The 22,611-nt window shown below is 38.5% G+C and overlaps 1 protein-coding gene across 4 annotated transcripts; it reads left to right on the top strand.

Moving 5' to 3' along the window:
- Window positions 1-197: 197 nt before the first annotated feature.
- On the top strand, window positions 198-22,399 carry BROX (BRO1 domain and CAAX motif containing). Of its 4 annotated transcripts, none has more exons than XM_081312634.1 (13): window positions 198-621; window positions 8,753-8,884; window positions 8,982-9,088; window positions 10,625-10,721; window positions 11,653-11,748; window positions 12,589-12,661; window positions 13,260-13,365; window positions 15,695-15,784; window positions 16,135-16,220; window positions 17,488-17,569; window positions 19,012-19,162; window positions 21,685-21,844; window positions 22,184-22,383. In XM_081312634.1, the coding sequence occupies exons 2-13, from the start codon at window positions 8,784-8,786 to the stop codon at window positions 22,268-22,270; spliced, it is 1,236 nt and encodes a 411-aa protein (XP_081168760.1). In that variant the 5' UTR covers window positions 198-621; window positions 8,753-8,783; the 3' UTR covers window positions 22,271-22,383. The 4 variants fall into 4 exon arrangements, with proteins under 4 accessions (XP_081168760.1, XP_081168759.1, XP_081168758.1 ...); XM_081312633.1 differs by lacking the exon at window positions 198-621 and adding an exon at window positions 1,331-1,436; XM_081312632.1 differs by lacking the exon at window positions 198-621 and adding an exon at window positions 1,335-1,432.
- Window positions 22,400-22,611: the final 212 nt, after the last annotated feature.

The raw sequence follows: 22,611 nt of genomic DNA, 5'->3' as shown, positions 1-22,611 counted from the left end.
GTCTTCAAACTTGGCCCTTTTATGACTTGTGGACTTCAACTCCCAGAATTCCTCAGCCAGCAAAGCTGGGAGTTGAAGTCCACGAGTCATAAAAGGGCCAAGTTTGAAGACCCCTGATCTAAATTGTTGTAAACTTGCAAAGGCCTCCTCGGGAGGAGCTTCTTGGTTACTTTTGAGATTCTATTCCAGCGGGCGGCCGCTTGTAAAATACGACAAGCCGCTTCGGCAGAAAACTGCAGAACTTTCTAAAAGTCCCAAGGCAGCAGAAAACACCGCCCTGTTAAAAGAAATGGGGCTTTAAATGTGCTGCACCCAGAAGCACGCTGATTACGCTGTTACGCATTGTATGTCCCAAAGGTGTTTTTTTTTTCAAGAAGTAACTGGACTTTCTTGCCGTTGCCTCTTGAAAAAAGCACCTTTGGGACAACCATGACAGAATCTCCATAGTCACGGAATGTATGTGCAGTATGATCTTGAAAGAGGAGTAAATTCTGCACACTTGTTACTCTCTGTATTTACCTGAACTTTGAAAAAAAAAGCTTATGCAAATTCGAAGTTTGCATTCGGATGGGTAAATCAAACCTCAAATATTCTTGGAGTATAGGTGCCTCGACTTGGCAGGTGAGGAAAATATTTACGTTTTTCTGCGCACTAGCTTTTACGACGTCCCTTGCCTTTACTCCTGGTAAACGCATCAAGAGGTGCTTTCAAACTTTCTTGATGTTCATTTGCCGCCGCCTTACATCATCACAAGCCAAGACAAATCAGATCGTCATCCCTTTCGGTGGCCCTCTGGCTTTGCACGCTCACGGCACTTTCTCCTTCACGCCTCAAACTGAGCCAGGAAAATTGGGGGGGAATGATTAGTCACCGTCCTTCTCTATCTATCTATACCAGGGGTCGGCAACCTCGGCTCTTTTATGACTCGTGGACATAGCTGGCTCAGGAATTCTGGGAGTTGAAGTCCACGAGTCATAAAAGAGCCGAGGTTGCCGACCCCTGATCTATACAGATGTAACAGGTGCAAAGAGGGTAGTTACCCGATTTCCATCATTCTCCAGCTCTTTATGTACGGAATTTCAGTCGGTAAAAAGAAAAGAGAGACCCTGAGAGTCGACTAGTCCCTCTCGCTCTGGTTTGTCGAGCAACTGAGCTGCATAGAAAGCCATGGCACTCCTTCGGGGGCATTCCTGCCTTTAGCGAGCCGAGAGCTACCCGGCCCGATTTCGATGCTACCATTACGTGAAGCGCTTCCGCCCGGTTAGCGAGACCTTGCCAGGTCCAGGAAGGCCACGTGACTTTCGACTATTGGTGCCTAGGGAGTCGGGCGGGTTTTTCTTGGTTTATTATTGCCGAGGTCACCCTACAGAAGTTATCCTTTAACTCCTCCACAATTTTTGGATCTCTGGGATAGAGTAGAGAATCTTCCGAGGTGGGTGAGTGGTAGGAAGCTTCTATTTATTATATCGTAGGCGCTTGTATTTTTTTTCCTCCTCTCTTTACCGCACTTGAACGCTGGCAGTGATGAATCGTAGCGGCTTCCTGCTGCTCTTTGATTGTTTTCCAAGGTCCAGCCTTGCACCAGACGGTTGATCATGGAATTAAGTGCATTCAGTATAGTGATTACCTTTTATTCTTTTGTGAAATATGCTCAGTTGAGAGTTAATTCCGAAACGATTGTTTTCCCACCTCCTTGCATTCCCAAGCTTTATTTCGTTTAGTCTTATGTATACACCATCAGTTGGATATTTCCGGGCCACTTAAGGAAAAAACCGTGTTTAAATAGTTACTACTTCTCGAATGAATCGTTCCCCTTTTCCTTTTTAAGATTTCTTAGCCTTATTTTACTATTACGATCCACAAATCTTTCGACCTCCAATCACAGCGCAATTTCGAGAATGGAATAGAATTAAACCAATCATTTCCGCCTTTGTTGCAAGACTTTATTAACCTTAAACGATTTGTGAATATCGTAATTGTTTTAACTCAAGACTGCTTTTGTTTTTTCGTCCGCTTGTTCGTCTCATCCTTTACCTATTGTCTGGTGTTCTCAAGACAGGGATAAAGTTGTGGAGGCTCTGTAAAGACAAGCCCTTTAGGAAAATAACAAGAGAAACTGGCTTAATGTCGTTATAAGCAGAGGTGGAGGAAATGTGAATCCTTTAAAGTGGACGCAGTCTTAATTGACGAAATTAGGATGGTATTTTCAGGGAGGGGATATGAACATAGTAGAATCTCAATGCGTCAGGCTAAACAGCCCACAGAGAGTGAGAAAATAGAGGATTATTCCCGGGCAGGCTCCTCGGGATGTTTACAGCCCAGTTTGTACTTAAAGGAGAGAACAATGAGGCTTGCCAGCTATGAGTAGGCGTGGCCTCTGCTCTGTTAACTCAGCGGGTCCTCCTTCGCTATAATCAGTGAGACTACTTAGAGGTGCAAACAATCGTTATGAGAAAAGAGCCTGACTTTGAGGCTTAAGGAAGTCCCGTTAAGGCCTCGGCAAATTAATAAGGTTGGGGTGCGGTTTTAAACGGTGGATGGAAACCCCCCCAAAAGCGGTATTGTATATCCGATGGAAAGCCCATTCGGATTAGCATACTGTTTCTTATGATAGTCAGTTGTGCTTCGGAGAGTTCAGCTGGGAATTGCTACAAACCGGCATCAATGTGCTCACTGTACCGCAGCATCCTTCAAATATATAGACGCTCAGGCCTGTCGGTCCCTGTCAGTGACATGGGACTACTGATCCGGAGCACGGGGAGCACCAGGGTTTCCAACAGCCGAACATAACTCGAACGACCACTTTTCAAAGTAATTGAAAATAGCTGGAGAAAAAGAGAAGAGACCGGATTTAATCGAGGTGATCCTCCAAACCGAAAAGCTTGTCGATTAGAAATCATCATAGTGTCTTCAGCAAATGGGTTCAGGTGCGCATTTCCCAGTCGAACAGAAGACTGGAAGAGGCGAATGCTCTTCCCTGCAGTGAAGCTGCCCGGGCTTACTTTTCAGCAGAGCCACCGAGAGGCGGACTCGGGCCTTGCCGCTTTCCTTTCATAGATCTGGGGATGCGGCTCCTCCTCCTTGAACTGATTTCCGTAGATCTGTACGGTAGTGGCTACTGCTGACAAGAGTCCGCTGGAAATCAAGAAGGTAAAATAGAGCAGCCCCACTCTAAGGAGAAAAGGCGGAGACAAAGTATGTGCTGAGAGAGTCTTGGATTTATACTGTTCGCTTTGCTGTCTGCTAGGAAGGAAGCGCAATTACTGTAGAGCCAGAGAAGGCCTGTGTGTTGCAATGATGGGCAGAATTTCCGAGCACTGATGCAAGCTCTTTTTATTTATTTATTTATTGATGGGATTTATATCCCGCCCTATCTCCCGAAGGACTCAGGGCGGCTAACAACAAAACATATAATAAGTATATAAATCAAGATGAAATGAAATTGAGAACATCAGTGCAATAAAAAATTAGAGAATTTAAAAAATTAATTAAAAATACTAAATATAAATTAATTAAAATGCCTGTCAGTCTAGGTCAGCCTGGTGGAACAGGTGTGTTTTGAGGCCGCGGCGAAAGGATTGGAGGTTTTGGGCCATCCGAAGCTCAGGGGGGAGCTGATTCCATAGGACTGGCGCTCCCACAGAGAAGGCCCTCCCCCTGGGGGTCGCCAGCCGACATTGCCTAGCTGACGGTACCCTGAGGAGGCCTTCTCTGTGTGAGCGTACTGGACGATGGGAATTTGTTCCCGGCAGCAGATGGTCCTGCAAGTATCCCGGACCTAAGCCATGTAGGGCTTTAAAGGTAAGTACCAGCACCTTAAATCTCACCCGGAGGGCAACTGGTAGCCAATGCAGCTCACGCAGGAGGGGTGTAATATGGGAGTATCGGGGAGCTCCCATCACAACCCGTGCAGCTGCATTCTGCACCAGCTGAAGCCTCCGGGTGGTCTTCAAGGGCAGCCCCATGTAGAGAGCATTACAGTAATCAATACGGGTTTTAATGGTTCCGGGTTGTTGTTTTTTTTAAAAAAGTTCAATACAGGTAGCCCTCGACTTATAACCATTCGTTTAGTGACCATTCAAAGTTAGTAGCCCTGAAAAAGTGACTTATGACCAGTTTTCACCATTACCACCATTGCAGCATCCCCCTGGCCACATGATCAACATTTGGATGCTTGGCAACTGGCATGTTTTGGATGGTTGCAGTGTCCTGGGGGTTACGTGGATTACCTTTTGCTACCTTCTCACAAGCAAGGTTAATGGGGAAGCCGGATTCACTTAACAATGTTACTCACTTAACAACTGAAGTGATTCACTTAATTGTGGCAAGAAATATCGTAAAATGGAGCGGAATTCACTTAGCTGTCTTGCTTAGCAACAGAAATGTTGGGCCCAATTGTGGATATAAGCCGAGGACTATCTGTATATGAAGGAGTATTTACCTTGTCTCTTTTAGGTGAACATTTTGGCTGTTACTGTGTTTAAGCCAGAACATGGGAAAAACTTGATTCATTACATGTAGTGGAGGCAGGATAAATAAGGGAAACCTTTGTATTGCTCATTGTTCAAGTTTCTGTCCAGGACTAATAAGCAATGTGAGAATTTTCTTACGTAAAACTTGAGAAAGGAGTTGGTCTTTTTTACTATGTTGCATTGGGAAAATATCTAAGGTTACGCAGTACAGGTAATCCTCAACTTACAAACATTCATTTAGTGACCGTTCAAAATTACAATGCAATGTCCTGAGGTCACATGTTCATCTTTTCTACTTTTTGACAAGCAAAGTCAATGAGGAAGCCAGATTCATTTTACTCACTTAGCAACTGTAGCAAGAAAAGTAGTAAAATTGGGCAAAGTTCACTTAACAACCGTCTTGTTTAGCACAGAAATTTTGGACTCAGTTGTAGTTATAACTCAAGGACTTGGGTAAGTCTTGCCCTGGAGATGCAAAGAATCCATTCCCTTCTTAAGAAGTCTTCCAATTTGATGCAGTATAATAATATACAAATCGGTCGTTCTTGAAGGACTTTTTAATCGGCAGAGGTTTAAAGGATTACTGAATAGAAATTACACTCTGCTTTGATATCAGACTTTGACCATGTTCCTTCAAGATTATTAGATAAAGTTGGTGTCCTAAAAGATAAAGATGAGCTAATTTAGGAGGGTAACACTGGCAGTTACGAAGTCCCAATGGCAATTCCAAAATCAATCCTCCTGCGAATTCTGAAAACAGGACATGATACTGTGCCAAAAACCTTTTCGCCATTCTGTATTAGATGTTGCCAGTTGCCAAGCTCTCAAATTGTGATCACATGACCACAGGTGGTATGGTGGTTGTAACTTCAAAGATGGGTAGCAAGTTACTTTTTCAGGGGTGGTTGTAGTTTCAGATTGTCATTGCAGGAAGGGTTGTAAGTCAAGGACTGCTATAATTATCTTTAGTTCTTTCTGGTTGCTTCTAGTAACCAGCCTTCAGGATCTCCTCTTATCATGTTTTTCTTTAATCCACAACATTTTCCCAGGGAAAGATTTCTTATGCTTAAATTCAAATTATTCACATAATTGTAATAGGATTTTAAACAAATCACAGGAAATATTTTTACAGTGTAATCATTTCATCTTATTTCTAGTCAGTCTGGCTCCTTAGTTTGTTTAAAAACTTTCCAAAATCAGTTCAATTCCAAATAAAGTTTTTAAATATACATAAAACTTCTTTCGCTAAGGATTGAAAGAAAATCATCCAATATAATAAAAACATGTCTTTCTGGAGATTCTTAATACCCAAAAGCAATATACAAGCCATATCCAATGGCTAAGAAACAATTAAGAAAGGAAGTAGGCAAATCCAGTGCCTGTATAGAAGATTCCAAACTGTAGCTCTGGCAAAGCTGACTCTTCCATCTTCAGAGCTCTAAAACAGGGGTCTTCAAACTCCGCCCTTTTATGACTCATGGACTTCAACTCCCAGAATTCTGCAGCCAGTGTGCCTGACTGAGGAATTCTGGCAGTTGAAGTCCATGAGTCATAAAAGGGCCAAGTTTGAAGACCCCTGCTCTAAAACATGCTGGAGACCAATGTTTTACAGTCTTGTCATAGGGAGCATTTGTAGGAAGCACTTATAGGCGATCCCAGATTATCGCTATAATCCCAGTTTGAGACATCTTTTTTAAAACCCCTCACAAAACAGCTAAATCGGCTGCTCAGTTATTGAAGAGCTGAAACAAATTAACCAGAAAGGTAACAGTGTAAATGGAAATAAAGAATGTATTGCGGGAATCAAATCAAGCAGGGACTAAAGTCTATTTGGAGCAATATTCCGTGGCAATGAAAATAATAATAATGTCTTATTTTAGATCTGCACTGTGTCTATATAGAACATGCCAACATTGTTTTTCTGCACTATGCAGCTTTTCTGCAATAGAATGATGGGAGTGGAGATACGTAGCAGTTGAGGGTTTCTTCTGGCAAATTTACTGTGTTCTTTGCAGATAAAAGCAAATTTACTCAACCTAGAGTTCATGGTTGTTGTTGTTTGCCTCTTGTTCAATCTGTCTTACAGAGGGGGACTCCACTCATTTTATTCTCTCGAGAACCATCTATGCTGAGCCTAGAGATTGATTGGTTTCAAACTCTGTGGAATGTGCATTTGAGTCTGAATCCCTTGTTTTCCAATTCAACATTGTAGTACAGTATACTTGCTCCTTCTGTTCTCTTGGAACAGAAACTGATGATGTAACCATGACAACTGCTTCTGCAGTTCTGAATTCTCATCAGTTTTTGGATCTCAAGGATGCAAAAAGTATATCTGAAGAAGTGAGGGCCAACCTCTCTTTGCTCAATTCTATTGGCCTTTCCTGGCTTATTAAAATGTTCAGAAAGAACTGGTTCCATGTTTATGGAGGTAATTAATGCTTGAAGGTATAGGTCTTCCTGATTAAAAGAAGCAGTGATATGTCATTAACAAAATGTTTCTTCAATCTAGAAGAGTTGAACAAATAACCATTTTCAAGGAAGAAAGAAGGAAAAAGAACTTTGTCTCACATGTGTATGAAATTATTTTTTGTTAAAAAACAATTTTATTCAAGTTTTAGTAAACTAAAACTAATGCAAAGTAAAGTAGAAGAAAAAAATCTTCAGAAAGAGAAAAGAAAAAAGCAACAAAGATAAAAAAGTGGCTTCCAATTTTCATCATGCCAAGCATAAGACAATATGCTAGCTTTTCACTCTCTTTTAAAGTTACAAATAAAAAAACCCACTTCTTCCCTTAGCCTAATTTGTATACAATGCAGAAACCATCCTCTTCCATCTTCATCTTTCACAATCCTCGTTCAGCAAAAAATCCATTAGGAGATATCGGAAATAGCAATAGTTGTATCTCTGATCAAATAGTCCAACTTTGTATTTTCCTTTTGCCCTGCACAGTCCTTTTACATCATTTCTATGGCATTGCAGGATTTGATCTTTCACCACCTGTCTTTAAAGAAGCCAACATTAAACTTTTCTACAACTTTAAAAGGAGTCTTCAAAGCTTTCACCAGCCTAATGTGTAACTCCCATAAAAAGGCATCATCCAGGACTGTTTGTCACAGCTTTTCCATCTCTATATAAAATTAAAACTTTTAAACGTAAAGAAAATTAAAAACGAACACATGAATATAAAGAAAAAAAGGAAAGAAGAAAGTGCAAGAAGTAAAAAAGTTGAAAAAGAGAAAGATAAAAAGAAGTGCCTTCCAAGATTCTTCACATAATGTTCTTATGAAAGGTTCCACCACTTCTGACAGCAGTGATGTCATCTACTGGTGTTTAAATCCGTGGGAGAAGCAAAACAAAAGTATTAAAAGAAACATGACAAACAGTCATATTAAAAAAAGAACACTACACACAACTGCACAGCATTTAAGAACTTCCTTGTTCTTCATGAATGACATTTTGTCTCCCCCATCACATATCTGCATACATTTCTGACAACTCAAAAGCTCCATTTTGAAACAGTTTTTCTTCATAATCATAAGACATTTTACAATATTAAAGGATGCAAAGACTCTGCGGAAAACAGCTTTAAACCCATTATTTTATTTCTTTTTAGCAGGCTAAAAGGAAGAGGCAACAACTGGCTCTTAATCATGTGAAAATAATGTGGCCCAGAGCAGGAGTGGCCTGCACCCTGATCATATCCACAGTCCCATTCACTATTCATAAACTGAATGAAAATTAGCACTTCCCGAAGAGGAGCAAATGCTTTCAATCTCTGGTCATCATTAGGAGCATCTACAATGACCCTCCAAATTCTATTGAGACTTGCATTTACTGTACTTTAATTTTGATTTTTTAAAAAAAAAGTTTTAGGTTTTAATCGTTTTTTATATTTATTCCTAATATTAATACTAAACAAGATGCAACAATTATAATGCTGCCTAGAGTCATGCATCTGAGAAAGGCAGTTTTATAAATTGAATAACTATCTTGCTTATTCTTAAAAGATGTGATTTTCTTCCACAGTTGTCATGAGTTAAGAGTCTAGAATATCAGTGTTGTACATCACATCTAATATAATGTTTCATATAGGACAACCCTTTGCATGTTTATTCAAACATATGGCTAGGTTTATTTTCTTTCTGACTCTGTAACATAAAAATATATGCATATGTGTATGTCAATGTCTTTCCATAGAAAAGTGAAATGTATTAAACAGATTTTAAGTGTTATGTTTGAAGTTATATAAAATCAATAATTTTTTCTCCTCTTTATTTTAGTCTTGCTGTAATCTAATCTTTTAGGAAGAGAATGACTCACTGGTTTCATCGAAACCCTTTAAAGGCTACAGCTCCTGTTTCATTCAATTACTATGGAGTAGCCACAACTCCAGCTGCGACAAAAATCTGCAAGTAAGTGATTGTAAGAACATACACAAATGTGAGTTAATATGAGAAAACAATGCACATCTGAGAAGTATCTTTTTGTTTTATTTCTCCTTTAATATAGTGATTTAAGGTTATCAAGAGCACGGCTCCTGGAACTTTTTACTGATTTAAGTTGTAATCCAGATATGATGAAAAATGCAACTGATTCCTATTTTTCACTCTTGAAAGGTAAAAAGAAAAGTTCAATTATTTGGGAAAGTGAATTGTGGAAGTTGTTTTGACTGTGCTGTTAAATTTTAGTCACACAATTGCCAAAACCTGACAGCAACTTTTAAGAAGCGTGGACTTTAAATTCCCAGAATTCCCTAATCAGCATGCTGGCAGTTGAATTCTGGGAGTTGAAGTCCATACTGTTGCTGAGGTTGAGAAACACTGCTTTAAACAACATCAACAGAGAGTTGCTTCTATTTTTATCAAGGTCTCTTCCATTGAGTACTTTCCCCATTTCCAGCCCATTGAGTTTATACTGCTCATTTTTATGTGTTTCCCCTTTCTTCTTTTTTTAACAAACAGATCTTAGTTTTTAAAACCATGAAAGCTATCTGCCACACGATATTTCAGTGCCGTATTCCTGTTCAGGGTACCATGCCATGCCTTCTTTTTCTTCTACAGCCATTGTCTCCGTGTACAGTGCAGTGCTCATTTCCTATTAGTCTGTCAGGGAAATCCCTTGAATTTTTTTGCACATGGTACAAATCGTGAAATTTACTAAAAATTTCTTTCTTTCTTTAATTGATTTATCTGGCTACCTGCCTTGCAAATGCAACTTCGGGTGGCTAACAGCCTATTAAAACATTTTTTAAAAAAAAAACAGCAGAAGGATAAAAGCCTCTTAAGGTTTGCCAAGGAAAAGCCAATAATAGTATACAGGCTGTCTAACCAACCGAGTCCTATGGGAGAGCACGTTGAGATTTTCCAAAAGACAAATGGGGTCTCGATAATGCAGTTTTTAGCTACTTAAAGATTATCTTTTGGAACATAAATTTGCAGTTAGCACGTATAGAGTATATGTTCTTTTGTTATAATATACAGTATAAACTGAATGTCTTCCTTGTGATGAGGCTTCACCATCTGTTCCTCCTTTCAGAAGCCATTTTGGGGGGGGGCTTCTGGAATGATATAGGACAGGGGTAGGCAACCTCGGCTCTTTTATGACTCATGGACTTCAACTCCCAGAATTCCTGAGCCAGCCAAGCTGGCTCAGGAATTCTGGGAGTTGAAGTCCATGAGTCATAAAAGAGCCGAGGTTGCCAACCCCTGATATAGGATAATGTAAGACCCCTCACGTGAGCAGAAGGACCTTCCATTTGTATCAATTTCTTTTGACATGAGGGGGCATCATTTTCTTCTTTTCCCCCCTTTTTTCCCCTATACTTAGTGCATTATCTTACTTGGCTCGTTTCCTAGCATTTTTTGTCTGGTGTTGCTGTGAAAATGGAATGTCAATTACTTTGAATTTAACTAAAGAAATGATAGAATTGATCTCCAAATATAGTATAAAACTGATCCCCAATCAGCCAAGTGAAAAGGAACTCTGAGGCTAATTTTGAATACCAGGCGTTTTAAATATTAAAAAAAATTATACTGTATTAACAATCACCTTATCAATAAAAAATATAGCAAAAAATGAAAATAAATGATTATTTAAAGTGCATTTTGATTTGTAGGGGATGTACTATTTTAATACTGGCATTATTTTAACAGGCTTTATAGTTCCACTGGATAACTCTTCACAGGATAGCAAACTGAGATACATTCAGAATTTTAAATGGACCGACACGTTGCAAGGACAAATACCAAGGTATACATATAGTATGATTTTCAAATCTTAAGGTAGTTTTTAGTACAAACAGTAAATAACTTAATGGATTACTATAATGATGTTATGGAATTTTTTTAAAAAATGCTCTTACATTTCTTTCATACCTTGAAAGAGCCATCTTATGACAGAACGTATTTCATCAGTGGGATCACTTGAAACCTTGGTTTGCAATTATCTCCATGTGTGATTTTTGTTATAACTTCATCTTTTTTCATTGTCTAATGGACTATACTGTACACACAAATACAACAGATTTCATAAAAATATTGCCCACATTACTGGCAAGATAATGACATTTAGAAGTGAGTATATGTTTTGTAATCTTTTATGTGGTTAGTTCTTAACATTATGTCTCCTTGGGATTTGTATAATTAAAAACAAGCCTTTGTGTGACAGTATATGCTTAGATAAATTAATCTTAGTCAAGATGAAATTTATTTTTTCAATGTTATTATATTGGGTGAAGCAAAGTTTCCACTTCTATAAAAAAAAACCTGTTGTCTGTAATTTAATAGTAGCGCTCAAATAAATATTTTAAAAGAATGGTGGTAACTTGATTGACTGCTACTTCGATATTTTCATTCTGAAGGGAAGAACTGTAAAAACACCACACTCTGGACATTCCTGACCAGACTAAAACAAAACATGAATTGTTTCAGTCAGAACAATTCCACTTTTCAAGATATCAAAGTTCTGTGTGAACATTTCAATACTTCGGAAGTTTGTTCCCATGATTTGGGGTAGGAAGGAATGAAAAAGAATTAAGCAAGACTCTTTAAACTCAATGTGACATTCCTGAAAATATATTTTGTAGCATTGTGCCTTATGTCTAAAAGATAAGTTATGTTTTGTACTTCAGAAGTGTTATAAACTCTGCAAAAGACAAGGTTTTTTTCCTTTCTTCCCTTAGTGCCCAGCAAGATGCCGTGTTTGAATTAATTTCTATGGGATTTAATGTAGCCTTGTGGTATACTAAATATGCATCAAGATTAGCTGGAAAAGAAGAGTAAGTATTTTCACTTTAATTAGAGTAATGTCAGAAAGTTAAAAACATACCTTAAGCCCATATGAAATTGGTGGGTTTGGTTTTGTTAAACTGTTCATAGAATTGCAGCTTAAATTGCTATTTAGAGTAAAGTCATTTACTCTATAAAATTCATCTAAAATATGAAATCAAAAGAAAAAAAATAATATAGTAACTAACACCTGATATCACAATTAATGACAGAACATGATATGGTTCCATTAATAGTGTATATGATGAGTGTATGCTTCTCCCTTAGTTGGCTTTTTTTTTGTAAGATACCTTTCAGAAGCCTTGATTTGAGTGAATTCTGATTAGCTATAGGATCTTTACAGCCCAGACTAGTTGCAGGAAACTTGGCTAGCATCACTGTCTTAGTTTTAGATGCCAAATAAACCATTTGGATTAGTAATGAATACCTTATGCAGTGATTTAATTAATTTGATTAAATAATGAATATCTTATCCAGTAAAACATTAGCCAGAGTGATATTTGCTTTAAGTTACTCCAATTAAAGTACAACAGTGTTGTGATAATCAGATTTTTATTCAGCAGTGTGCATCATAGTTCTGCATCCAATAGTAGAGAGTAGTGCATTAGATGAACCAAAGAGGCTGATATTTGTTCCCTGCACTACTTAATTTTTTTGATTCCTTAGAAATATGGTATATTATTTGCTGAGCAAACATGAAATAAAGGAAACAATATTTGGCTAAGCAATATTATTAAGTAAAAGAAGGCTAGCAATAATATTAACAAATTTGATGGATGATGTGTAAAATTCCTAAAGCATTTCAATACTAATGAATTGCTAATGTTTAGCATAACAGAAGATGAAGCAAAAGATGTCCATCGCAGTATGAAAATAGCAGCTGGGATTTTCAAACATTTAAAGGTAAAATACATATTTTTTCAGAAAAGTTGCATTTTCTTTGACTTCAGTGCAAGATTAAAATGGCATTTTAAAGCTGGCACAGAAGTCTGAATGAAAAAAGAAAGGCAGCATTAATGAATAATGGATAGAAATGTGCAGTGCATATGTGGATTCTGAAATACTTCTTCCAAAACATTTTTGAAGCATGCTCAACTCATTACTTCTCTTATTATAGTAGCTCATTAGGATCCACATATTATTATTAAAAGACATTTAATTTATAGGGTTAAAAATAGTTCCAGATGTTCAGGTAGAACACACAGACTACCTTCTTAGAATTGTTCCACTGCAAAATTTACATGGGGGATGCACACATTTCCCATTATTCCTTGCGTAAATAGTAAGTTTAAAAAATTATTCCCTAAACAAAGTGGCTCAATGAAGGAGATTTTAAAATATTAGATGCCATTCTTAAATTGATAAATGTCTGGTAGAATGGTTGCAGTTTTAATATGGGTATGCTTGATAGTTATTAAGTTCACATAAATCTTTAGATGCTTCATTAGTTAATTAAATGCAGCCACAGTTTCCAATCCTAAACTGCGTTTTTTTTCTTTAGGAAAGCCATATTCCTAAATTGATCACTCCTGTAGATAAAGGAAGGGATTTAGAAGCTCGACTAATAGATTCCTATATTATCCAATGTCAAGCTGAAGCACAAGAAGGTATTTATGCAATAAATACAACAAAGATGATTGGGGGACTGGAGGCTAAAACCTATAGGGAACGGTTGCTGGAATTGGGTATGTGTAGTTTAATGAAGAGAAGGGTGAGGGGTGACATGATAGCAGTGTTCCAATATCTCAGGGGCTGCCACAAAGAAGAGGGAGTCAGGCTATTCTCCAAAGCATCTGAAAGCAGGACAAGAAGCAACGGATGGAAACTAACCAAAGAGAGAAGCAACCTAGAACTAAGGAGAAACTTCCTGACAGTTAGAACAATTAACCAGTGGAACAACCTGCCTCCAGAAGTGGTGAATGCTCCAACGCTGGAAGTTTTTAAGAAGAGACTGGCCAGCCATTTGTCTGAAATTGTATAGGGTTTCCTGCCTGAGCAGGGGATTGGACTAGATGACCTCCAAGGTCCCTTCTTCTTCTTCTTCTTCTTCTTCTTCTTCTTCTTCTTATTATTATTATTATTATTATTATTATTATTATTATTATTATTATTATTATTATTATTATTATTATTATTATTATTATTATTATTATTATTATACTAACTTTGCATCTGAGAAATGTTGGGGACTTCCTCTCTGAGGATTTTAAAACAATTTGTTCTGCTGGAGAGCTGAATGGTAGAACATAGTCCAACATAATGTATTACATTGCCCCTTATTCCTTCCAAAAGCAGCATCCATGGAATTATTAATAAAAAGCAGGATGTAATAAATTGCCTAATAACAGACACCTCATGAATTTTAGAGGGGAAAAAAATCCTAAAGTGCAAGCCTGCCCACCTATAATAACAACATAATACTTATCCGGCACAAGTGGCAAAAGTATCTCTGATGATCTTAAAAATCTAACAGGGTCTCTGGCAGTGATGTGGTATATTAGGAATTATGCTCTAATTTTTAAATGCCCGAAGCAGAACTTTGGCTCAATAACTAATTGACAACCATGCATTTGCTTTGACAGATTAACCTGTGTATAGGTGCTTTACTGAGTACCTCACCGTATACACCTGTTGCAGTTTCCCAAATAAGTACAAGCACATAGTCTCACATAGTAAACAGAAAAAGTTATTTATTTAGGATGGGATGGATGGGATAGTGTCATAGAAAATGGCATATATAAGTAGTCCTCAGTTTACGGCCATAATTGAGCCAAAAATTTCTGTTGTTAAGTGAGATAGTTGTTAAGTGAGTTTTACCCCATTTTACGACCTTTCTTGCCACAATTGTTAAGTGAATCACTGCAGTTGTTAAGTGAATCTGGCTTCCCCATTGATTTGGTTGTGAAAAGGTTGATCACATGACTTTGGGACACAGCAATAGCCATAAGTATGAGCCAGTTGCCAAGCATCTAAATTTTCAGCACATGTTTATGGGGTACTGCAATGGTCATAAGCGTGAAAAATGGTCATAAGTCACTTTTTTCAGTTCATAACTTTGAACGGTCACTACATGAACTGTTATAAGTTTAGGACCACCTGTACTACTTATGATTTAGGCGTCTTCCCATTGTTTAATTACTCAGTGTTCACCAAAGTATTAAAAAGAAATCTGGAATCCATAGCACTGGATAAGGGCAAGGGTTTCAATGGCCTCTTCCATTTCCCTCCTCCATAAATCAGTGAAGTCACACAGCATCATCATTGATTCTAGTGCCTAGGCCAGCTGTAGGCAACCTTGGCTCTTTTATGACTCGTGAAGCCCACGAGTCATAAAAGAGCCAAGGTTGCCTACAGCTGGCCTAGACATTCCCTGTGAGCATTTAAAAACATCTGTTGTCTCAATAAAACCATCACCTGTCCAATAAATATGCTTTAAGACCAAACTTCACCAGATGGGAATCTATATCACAAGGTTACTGTAACTATCCCCCTCTTCCAAATATCCATCCCCTATCAGTGTGCCAGAGCAAATTGAAGTCCTGCCTTGCATGCTGGCATAGTGGCAACCTGCAACAGAGCCAGGTCTGCCATCAAGATTGTAAATTCCCATGCCTTTCCCTTCCCCTCCTACTATCAGTCTGCCATAGGGATTTCCTATCCATACATATGTACAGTGAAGATGAAAATGGAATCAGTTATAATTTCACACACAAAAATGTGCCTACACAACAATCTCTTTGAATATAAATTCAAGGACGGAGACTCAGTTCTCACATAGGCTAATATCCCAACTCAGTTCTCAGAACATTATAAGTAAGAAAAAAGAGAAAGGAATATATATTGCATTCTGAGCAGGTTTTAGGCAGAGACGCATAAATTAGAGAAATAAATGGAATGCAAGGTGATATTTACAGTAGTTTCTCATTTCTGTCTTAGTGACAATTGCCAGAGCTATTGAGCTGAAACACAATCCTGGTCTAATAGCAGCCTTGGCCTATGAAACAGCCAATTTCTATCAAAAAGCAGGTATGTTAATATTATTTAATTAAAAGTTGGTTAATATTTCATGCAGTTTTAATGCACAGAATCTTATCTGTGGACAGAGCACCAAGGAAGTACGATGGATAAAAAAATGAAATCTGTATCCAGGTAAACTTGCTTGATTATTATTTACTTTTCTTTTTATGGTGACTGAAGGCAAGAAATCAGCATAAATTTTTCACTTTTAAGGCTTGGAATATATCTGATTCATGGACAAATGTATCTCTACAGACAATATTTTGGTTTAATCAGGGCTTTAACACTGAATTAGCAGATATTGCAAATAGATAAATTAATGAATAGATTACTGTTTTAAAAATATTATCTTTTCCTAGATCAAATGTTATCTAGTCTGGATCCATCATATACAATGAAGTGGAGAAAATACCTACAGTTGAAATCATGCTTCTATATGGCTTACGTGAGCATTCAGCATTTTAAAAACAAATTTAAAACTATTTTCAAAGGGCTATGAAATTGTTATATAAAATAGCAATCTATGTTATTCAAGCAATCTTTTGTAAATCTTTTGGAGTTCATGTATTTATAAATCAAAGGCAGCTCAACTCAGAATGATTCTGAAACAATAAAATCCAAAACAATAAAACAATGGTGATAGCAGAGGATGAATATTCTCAGCATTTTAATACAGTTACATTCAGAAGGCACTCCGTCCCCTAAATCAGAGCTTGGGAGGAAAAGCCAGGCCTTCAAAACTCCTTTAAAAGACAGCAGGATCCAAACTACTCTTATCTTCAGGAAGCTGCTGTTTTTCCAGAAATCAGGTCCTAGGACAGAGAAAGCATGCATCTTGGGACCTATCAAATGATATGTTTTAAAGATAACGCCTGGAGCTTTCACCTTTGTTGGATCTTATTGGACAAATAGTGGAATACATGTCGTCCATGTACTACATCTTCCCTTCTTAATTTATTATACATACAAACTTTTCCTGATCTTGGGATTAAGAGTGAAATGATATGTAGTAGACTTTTGATTTAATGGACTTCAGGATAGTGGACTTTGGATTTGATTGATCTGCATATCTGCAAATCTGCATATCTGAATTTTAATCTAAATTTCAGGCAAGCAGACTTTTCTCCAAATAGTGAACCAAGCCAGTTGTTTGGTAAATCAGTGTTTGTTGCTTTCTTTCAAAGAATATTCCCTGTTATCTGTAAAGTATACTTTCTCATGTATATTCCATTTGAAAAATCCCAATGAATGGTAAATTCAACAGTAAATGGTAAATTTAAACCTTTTGAAGTAATGCACATTTCTTTGCCTCATGTCTGTTCAGCAGAGGGAGCAGTATATTGTCTCAAATAAAACATGGCAGAGTATAATTACCCATTTTTATGCATATTTTTTTTTATTTTGCTCTGTGCTGGGATAGCTGAGAACATATAGCAGGTACTTGTCTTTTTTAATGGATTTAACTACCATATATCAAAATCCTTCTGCTACTGTAAGTGTGTTAGTGAACATGTTTAGCTGGAACAGCCTGCCTTTATTTTGCAAAGTACTTTGGTAGTAAGAGCTATAGAAACAGCTAATTGCTCTCTCTTAGCTCTATGCCTTCCAAATCTTGAAGTTCACTCTTCTCTCCTCACTTCTAAAGTAAATAAGAAATTAAGGTAATTCCCAGAGCATGCCAAGAATATTAAAGAAAGTCTTGCTTCCCCCAGGCCTATTGCTACCATGGTCAGACCCTCTTGGCCAGCGATAAATGTGGAGACTCTATTAGGTCTCTACAAGAAGCAGAAAAATGTAAGTGCTTTTTCATAGTTTATAGAATAAATTGCATTTCTCAACATTAAATTAGTAAATACTCAAGAATTCATAAATTTGAATAATCAAAGCCTAACTTTAATTCTTGAGATGTGTAAGGATTACTGTGGTAGAATTGCTTGTGACAGTCTAGTCTGCAGGGAGAAGATCATATCCTGTTTTTTAAAAAAAATCATATAGGAGCTATATGTCATGGTTCCAACAGATGAAACCCTTCAAAAGAACTTTGAGGCATTGTTTTCCTTAAAGAATCTTTTATTTGGGAAACAAAGTATCGGCACTACATAGTTGAACCCAAAAACTAAATTCCCTTCCCCCTGATACAAAGTAACAAAGTGCAATTCCCACCCCCAATAAACTGTCAAAAATTAGCTTAAAGCACCGGCTTTCTCCTTAGCTCCAAAGCCTGCCAAAATGTTATCAGCTTGTCCTTGGTTTCCCACCACAGCGTTATGTTATGGCTAGCTGAGCTTACATTCCAAACCCCCACCCACCCACCATCTCTGCTGCACCTAATTTCTAAAGCAAGAAAAAGCATGTTAAAGGAATAGAGAAAATGGCTGCATTTTCATCAGTTGTCAAAGCGGGAACATCCAGTGTTAGCAGCATTGACACTATATATGCATAAAAAATAGTGGTTTTGTTTTTATAATGAGGTGTGGAACAAAAAACATAACAACATAAAACAGTACTTTTTTTTCCAAAAATTGTTCTTTTCCGGTGTAATTGTAGCTGCCACCCTACGTCCCTGAGTAGCTAATATCCTTGTATCTATCTTAACATTTTATTGACTGAATAGAGCATCGTGACTGAATACAATAGACTATGAAGTGAAGTACAGGTAGTCCTAGACCAGGGGTAGGCAACCTTGGCTCTTATGACGTGGACTTCAACTCCCAGCTGGCTCAGGAATTCTGGGAATTGAAGTTCACGAGTCATAAAAGAGCCAAGGTTGCCTACCCCTGTCTTAGACTTACAACAGTTCCTTTGGTGACCATTCAGAGTTACAAAGGCACTGAAAAAAGTGACTTAATGACTGTTTTTCACATTAACAACCGTTGCAGCATTCCCATGGTCAGGTGATCAAAATTCAGACACTTGGCAACTGATTCATATTTATGGTTGCTGTGTCCTGAGGTCATGTGATCAGCTTTTGGGACCTGACAAGCAAAGTCAACGGGGAAGGCAGGTTCACTGTGCAGCCGCGTTACTAACTTGAACAACTGCATTGATTCACTTAACAACTGTGGCAAGAAAGGTTGTAAAATGGGGCAAAATTCAGTTAACCAATGTTTCACTTAGCAACGGAAATGTTGAGCTCAGTTGTGGTCGTAAGTCGAGGATTGCTTGTAATGCACTTTATTAAAACTTGTATAAAAAAGCTGCAAGAACGCAGACTGACTCTTTGTTTTCTTGTAAAGTTTATGCCAAGGCGGAAAAGCTATGCAAAGAATATGGTGAAAGCAAAGGGCCAGGGACTACAGCGAAACCATCTGGGCATCTCTTCTTTATGAAATTAGGAACTGTAGTGAAAAATGCCTTAGAAAAATCTCAGCGAGAAAATGGATTCATGTAAGTATATTTTTTTCAAACAAATACATTTTAGTCTGTTGTTTTTGTAACATGCATTTAATAAATTGATAGACCACTTAACTTTACCATGTTTGTGGATGGCATAGAATATCATACAATGTAAAAATAGACATTCAGGAAAAAATACCTCACAAACTCTAGGAGACCAATTATTTTGGGAAATGACATTCACTCTAGCCCAAATCCTGGGGAAAGAGCCAGGTTTTAAGGGCTCTCTTAAATAAGATCAGAGCGGAGGTCATTCTAGAGCAGGGGTACCCAACCTTTCCAGCTTGGCCCGGTATGGGGAGGGGAACGGCAGGGGGATAGTTCCATGCAAATGAGAGGCATGCGCACACAGCCCCATTTGTCTGAGCGCAAGCGCCAACCACTTATGCAAGTGGAGTGCACGCACACTCTCTCTCCCGCTGCTTGCACGGCCCGCTTCCAAACAGGCCATTGGAGAAAAGGCAGGGACAACCCCTTTTACAAGAAGGCAAGAGGCTGGAACTAAGCCTGCCAAATTTATGGATACAAAAGCAAACAGAACAAGACACGAACCATGAAACAGGAGCTATTCAAGCGGTTGCCTTCAGCAAACCAGCCCTCCCACGCATTCCCCTTTTATACAGTTCAGGGCGTGGCTTCTCTCTGCCTCCTTCCGAGGTGCCCCATTGCCTTCCTCTGTTTACTCCTGATTGACTGCCTCCTGCGTCGAGCATCCTTGAACAGGGCCAGCTGTGGGTCATCTTCATCCACGCTGTCAGGCTCACACAGCTGGGTCTGCGTCGTGACCAGGTGGGAGGGGCCTGGCTGAGGGCTCTCATCAGCAAGCTCTCCAACCCCCTCAGCAACCTCTCCAACACCCCCCTCCTCCTCTGAGTCGTCCGACCCAACTGCCAAACCCACAGGCTGACCCTGAATCACAACAAAATGCTGAGAGAGAGTTGTCATTGCTAATAAGTGGGACTGGAGAATAACAATTCTGTCTGATTGAATAATATGAGCAGAAACTATAGAAAACAAATGGTGTCTCATATAATCAGGTTCTGTGCTGTGAAGGGCTTTATAACTAGCACTTGGATTGTACCTAGAAACCTACTGGTACCCACTGCAGCTCATGAAACAACTATATTATGGGGGCATACGACGAGATGCCCATAACTGCCCCTGCCCCTGAGTTCTGGATTACCCGCAGCTTCCAAGTGGTCCTGAACGCAACCTCCTTGCAAAAGTGGGATAGCACTTTTACAGGTTTTCTCAAGCCAACTGGTTTTTATGATAGAATTGCCACACTGTCTGCATAAAGCTGTACAGATACCTGCCTGCTTATTGCTTTTAGGGAGTTACGTTCTTTAAGTACCCCATTATTGGACTGTCTCATCAAATTATTTTAAAGGGACTGTAGAAGGAAACCTGAGGTCTAGTCGTGAAAGCCAGTTGGGCAGCCCTGAGCTAGTCACTCGCTCTCAGCCTTAGGAAGGAGGCAAATGGCAGACCACTTCTGAAAATGCCACCAGGAAAAACTGCATGGAGTTGTATGGGAGGTCACCAGGAGCCAAGCGTGACTCAAAGACAATGTTCCCCTCACTCTACGAATATGTCTTAAGGGAATGCTGCTCTTTCCTTTCATTAGAATTAAGGATTTAGCCAAAGGTGGTATTGCTGATTGCAAACTGATGAGTGAGAGATTTGCTTCAAGTCTATTGCCTTGTAATGGTGCAGACACACAGTAAATATTTGCAGATGCCACTGGAAAGTGGCACCTTCCTGGCCCAGATGCACAATGTTGTTGAGGTTTGCTATTGGCTTCAGGGTATCGCCTTAACAAATTGGTCTTGGGAAGCTTGCAGAACGTAGTTTTTCTCAAACCAGGCACTAGCTTCACTGACAACTGCAACAAACCACCATTACAAAGTGATGACAATATGCATCATAATGTCAGAATGCAAATGTAATGATAAGATAATATCTGATATATCTGATGTACAGTTGTATTATGATGCCCATACATATTTCTCCTTCTTCCCTGCCAATTCTTCCCAGCTTTTCTCCCTTTAAAAAAAAACACGAAAACATGCGGCTTCTTCACTGAACTGTGTGTGTCTGTGTGTGTGTGAGTGAGTGAGAGAGAGAGAGACTTGCATTATTATTCAGTTCTAAATGAGACAGTTCTGCCTAGAGCAGAATAATTTTTAATCTACAATTTACATTATTGAAACCATAACATACAATGGAAGGCCACAATGAAGTAATTTGGGGACTCAATTTTCCATTCAGCCAGTTGGAGTGCTAAAACTCTTCTTTGTCTTGGATTCTGTTTTGACTTGTTTGTACATGTCGTTATAAAAATAATCTTTAGTGTGCTTAGCACCTGTCATATCTGTGAAAGTGGAGTATAGATTGTGAATTCCATGCAGTTAAGTTATGCAAGCAACATGTAGCTTTAATAGGTGCTAAACTATATGGAATTACATTGAAAAGAACTAGGACTGCTAACATCCAATTTGATTTTCTTTTAGTTACTTCCAAAAGATTCCTCCAGAGGTTCCCCAACTTGAGCTGAAAGCAAACTATGGTCTAGTTGAGCCGATTGCTTTTGAATTTCCGGCTGTGCATGCTCAGTGGTCCCCAGAATCCCTTGCTGCATTTGATCTCACCAAAAGGCCAAAGGAGGACAGTGTAAGAACACACATAGGTTACTTTTTTCACCAATATTCTCTGTAATGTTTTATATTGGTTCTTTCTTACTCAGGAGAAGAGAAATGCTGGGAATAGAGGGGAAAGTGAGAACATCTTGTGAAGGGTGGGGGTTTTACCTTTTCTCAAAGGCTATATTTATTTTATTTTATTTATTTAATCCCATTTATATCCCGCCCTTCTCTGAAGACTCAGGGCGGCTTACAATTTAAAGCACAAATCAATGTGCTTAGCAATATGTTGCCAAATTTTTAAAAAGTCTTTAACTTTATTGTAACCCCAATGCAACATCATTTTTTTCTACTTTACTTTTATTAATAGGCTAAACCAAAGCCAGAGGAAGAAGTGAAACCTGTGAAAGAACCAGATATAAAGCCTCAAAAAGACACCGGCTGCCAGATCTCATAAGATCCTCAATTGCAAAGAAGTACTCTTTGTGAACTCTGTTCTGTAAACTTCAGGATTATTGTTGCCTATCCTGTGCTAGTTCTTCTGGCTGCCTTTACTGTAACAAATACATTCCTTTTCAACTTTGTGTGTGTGTATGCATGTGTGCACACGCACACATATGCACACACACAAGCATACATACATACATCTTTTCATTGACTGGATTGAATGGCTTTCTTTCAGAAGAAGAAATTGAAGAGATTAAAGCTAGATTGAAAAATGTTTGGGACCATAGTGGAAATTATTTTTTTTTTTATTTTAATCCCATTTATATCCCGCCCTTCTCCAAAGACTCAGGG

The sequence above is a fragment of the Vipera berus genome (assembly GCF_964194415.1).
Source record: "Vipera berus genome assembly, chromosome: 1".
Classification (NCBI taxonomy): domain Eukaryota; kingdom Metazoa; phylum Chordata; class Lepidosauria; order Squamata; family Viperidae; genus Vipera; species Vipera berus.
This window is presented reverse-complemented; position numbering and strand designations above follow the sequence as displayed.